Consider the following 3,163-nt stretch of genomic DNA (forward strand, 5'->3'; position numbering starts at 1 on the left):
TGCCCCATCTGTCAAACCTTAAATGCCTCCCATCCTCCAGCCTGTACACAAGGTACTGGTACTGCTTCTTGAGGGCTCGAACTTCTTCCAGCGCGAAATCAAGTAACTTCTTTATATCCTCCAAATCGTCTGTCCCTGGGGGTTTTTTTTCTGCCGCATGATCAGGAATTGTTTTTAACAATATTTACTGTTTTTGTAGTAAATAGAGTTTTTGCTGTGCAGCTGCTCTCAGATGGAGACAGGAGTTAGTGAGAGGCCACGCCCACACCTAACACACTTGACTGACCCCACTCATGTCCTGCAATTTCACATCATGTGTGACAATGCCTTTATTTAAATGAAACCACTCTGGGGCAACGTAATCTCTGCTGTGATCAATTTAAAGAGAAGATGACACCGCAACCTCCTGCAGTTCCTGAAGACTCATTTTCTAACAGTCTGGTTCACTGATGACATTTTGTGGATTTGTCCTTTTTACAACCTTCCAAATCATGCAGACCGAGCAAAGAGTCCAATGCGTTTAACTTTTATCCGCCTTAGAGGCACTTCCTGATTCAGCTGTTCTTAGCTTCCATCCAATTCACTTACAGTGACTATAGTATGGGTCATCTTCAACATCCCTTGAGGTGATTGCTATCAACTGTACCGTTGACGCCGCGGAGGTCTGCCTCGGTGTGTTGGTGCACGCTGGGCACTATCATCACCAAGGCAAATTCCTCGTAAGTGTATTCACACTTGGCAATTAAGTTGCTTCTGAAGTTCTGAAGTGTACGTACTGCAAGAGAACTGCAATACACACCTGGCCTCCCCTTAAGACGCAGCCACTCCATGCCTCAGACAACCTAAAAACCCGCAGCAAGTCATTTTTCGGTCAAAAAATGACCTGATGTCTGGAGAAAACTGAGCTAGACGTGTGAAGAAACTCTTGTGGTTTGTGAGTGTCATCCTTAAGTCTGCAAGATTGCAATCAGCAGGTTTGAACAAACATTTTATTAATATTATTGATATATTAGAAATGTAAATATCACATGTCTGAATCCTTTATTTTCAGAAATTCTGGAGAGTACCGGAGATGTTACATGACACCACATGAGTTCATTCCTCCAGACCTCTGATCTAAACCACCAGACTTCTTTAGACCTGAAAATTATTATCTTGACAAACTTCCTCTTCTTGCTTTACTTCCTTCATGGCAAACACCTTATAAAAGGTTTCTCGGTTCTTTTTTCATCACACAACAGTTGAAGAAGTCTGTCAGGCTACAAACATCGAAGGAAAAGGTGAGTTTTAAAGGTTTGTTTAACCCTCCTTATGTTGAGTCAAGAAGAAGAATATGGTTAAATTATTATTTTCTTTCTATTTTGGCTAATCTGTACCCCAAATTTATACTTTGAATTTAACAAGGATTTAATCTTTAAAAGTAAAATGGCATTTATATTTCCAATGATTCATGAACCTATGTGTCTTTTGTCTTCTTCTCCTCAGGACAGATGATGTCTTCCTTTCAGAGGTGTTCTCTGACCCGCTCAGCCTTCCTCCTCCTCTTCCTCTCTTCGTCCTTCAAACCGGCAGAAACTGAAGTGGTGAAGTCCATTTCAGACTGTGCCGACTTCCTTCTTGACCAAACTCCTCCTCAAATTCCCAACATCCTGACGAATGGGAAGATCCTGGACCAGAACCGATACAAGCCCATCTGCCAGACGTACCAGGACACCAGAACCTTTCTGACGCTTTACGACACCGAAGAAAGGATCCCGGTGTTCTCTGCTATCAAGTTTGTTCAAGAGAAAGAACCTGGTGGCAGATCCAAAAACCAAAAATGGATGATTGAACCTCAGGTAATCTCAGAAAAAGGAAGGTTACAGTTTTGGTTTGTCTCTGCAGAAAATCAAATTGCTGCTTTGTGTTACCACTTAATTTGTAACATCCCTGTAGGGGAGACAATAACCTTGTATAGGGTGAGCACATAGAGCAAAAATGTTCAGTGTATTTTTTCTATGGGTATGCTGCTGGCAATAGGTCATAGATAAGACCCATACACTCACCTGTAAGTTCAGTAGCAGCTATTTATCTCTGAGTCACACTAGTGGAAGTTTAAGATAAACACATCCTGGATCATTCGAGATGGACCAATATTGTCATTGTTAAAATGAATTGTTGCACCTCTAGTAGAAACTACTCTGTGCTGCTTACTTGTTTATTCTGAGTTTTTCAACTTTTGGGTCTTTTACAGCTAGATAAAGAATCTCCTGACAAGAACATGGAACAAGATGATGCAAAAAAGCCACCCATGGCAAAACAGGCTTCAAATTCTGATTACAAAAACAGTGGATACAGCAGAGGCCATGTATGTCCGCGCTCTTACGCCTCCACCCAAACGGCCAAGAACTCCACCTTCACCCTGACCAACATTGTTCCACAAGTGATAACATTCAACAGCGGAAGCTGGGAGAAGATGGAGACCTGCACCAAATGTTTCATGGAAAAGTTCTGCAAAAACAACAACGGTGCCATTGAGGGCTTTGTGGTGACCGGAGCCAAGGCCGGCGACAAAAAACTCAAAGACCGGGTCAACATTCCCTCTCTTATGTGGTCGGCGTTCTGTTGCTATAGTAGTGACAAAAAGGCGTGGTTAGCAAGTGCCCACTGGGGTAGGAATGTTCCTGAGAAAGAAAAAAAAGACAAATATCTGCAGACAAAGACTTTGAATGAACTCTACGAGAAACTGGGGACAGCAAAAGAACATTTTGACGTCTTTCCTGGAACAATGTGTCCTCTGGAGACAACTGTCACAGAGTTTTACTCAGACTTAGACAAGTCCTGCAAATGCCCACCAGATGCCCAACGGAAGACAAACAAGAAGAAGAACAAGAACAGGAAGAACAACAACAACAGAGAGAACAAAAACATAGAGACCAAGAACAAGAACAAGGAGAGCAAGAAAAGGGAGTACAACAAGAACAAGGAGAACAAGAACAGGAACAAGGAGAACAAGAACAGGAACAAGAACAAGAACAGGGAGAACAAGAAGATAAGAGGAGGCGGATGATGTATTATTTTCATCTTTGGTTAAATAAAAGGCAAAGCTTTTTTGGGGGGTTCCCCTCCCTTAACCCTTTAACATCAGAGCTTTAGCTCTAGCGCTGACATTTTCTAAACTACA

At 42.2% G+C, this 3,163-nt stretch overlaps 1 protein-coding gene across 1 annotated transcript; it reads left to right on the plus strand.

Annotated features, from left to right (window-relative positions):
- Window positions 1–1,241: 1,241 nt before the first annotated feature.
- Window positions 1,242–1,838, plus strand: LOC112141568 (the record flags this gene model as incomplete). Its single annotated transcript, XM_024264720.2, is given in 2 exon segments — window positions 1,242–1,280; window positions 1,486–1,838. Coding segments are annotated over 2 exon segments (392 nt in total), but the record flags the coding sequence as incomplete, so codon positions are not given.
- Between the last annotated feature and the right edge of the window lie 1,325 nt (window positions 1,839–3,163).

This window comes from Oryzias melastigma, unplaced genomic scaffold (assembly GCF_002922805.2).
Source record: "Oryzias melastigma strain HK-1 unplaced genomic scaffold, ASM292280v2 sc02656, whole genome shotgun sequence".
Classification (NCBI taxonomy): Eukaryota; Metazoa; Chordata; class Actinopteri; order Beloniformes; family Adrianichthyidae; genus Oryzias; species Oryzias melastigma.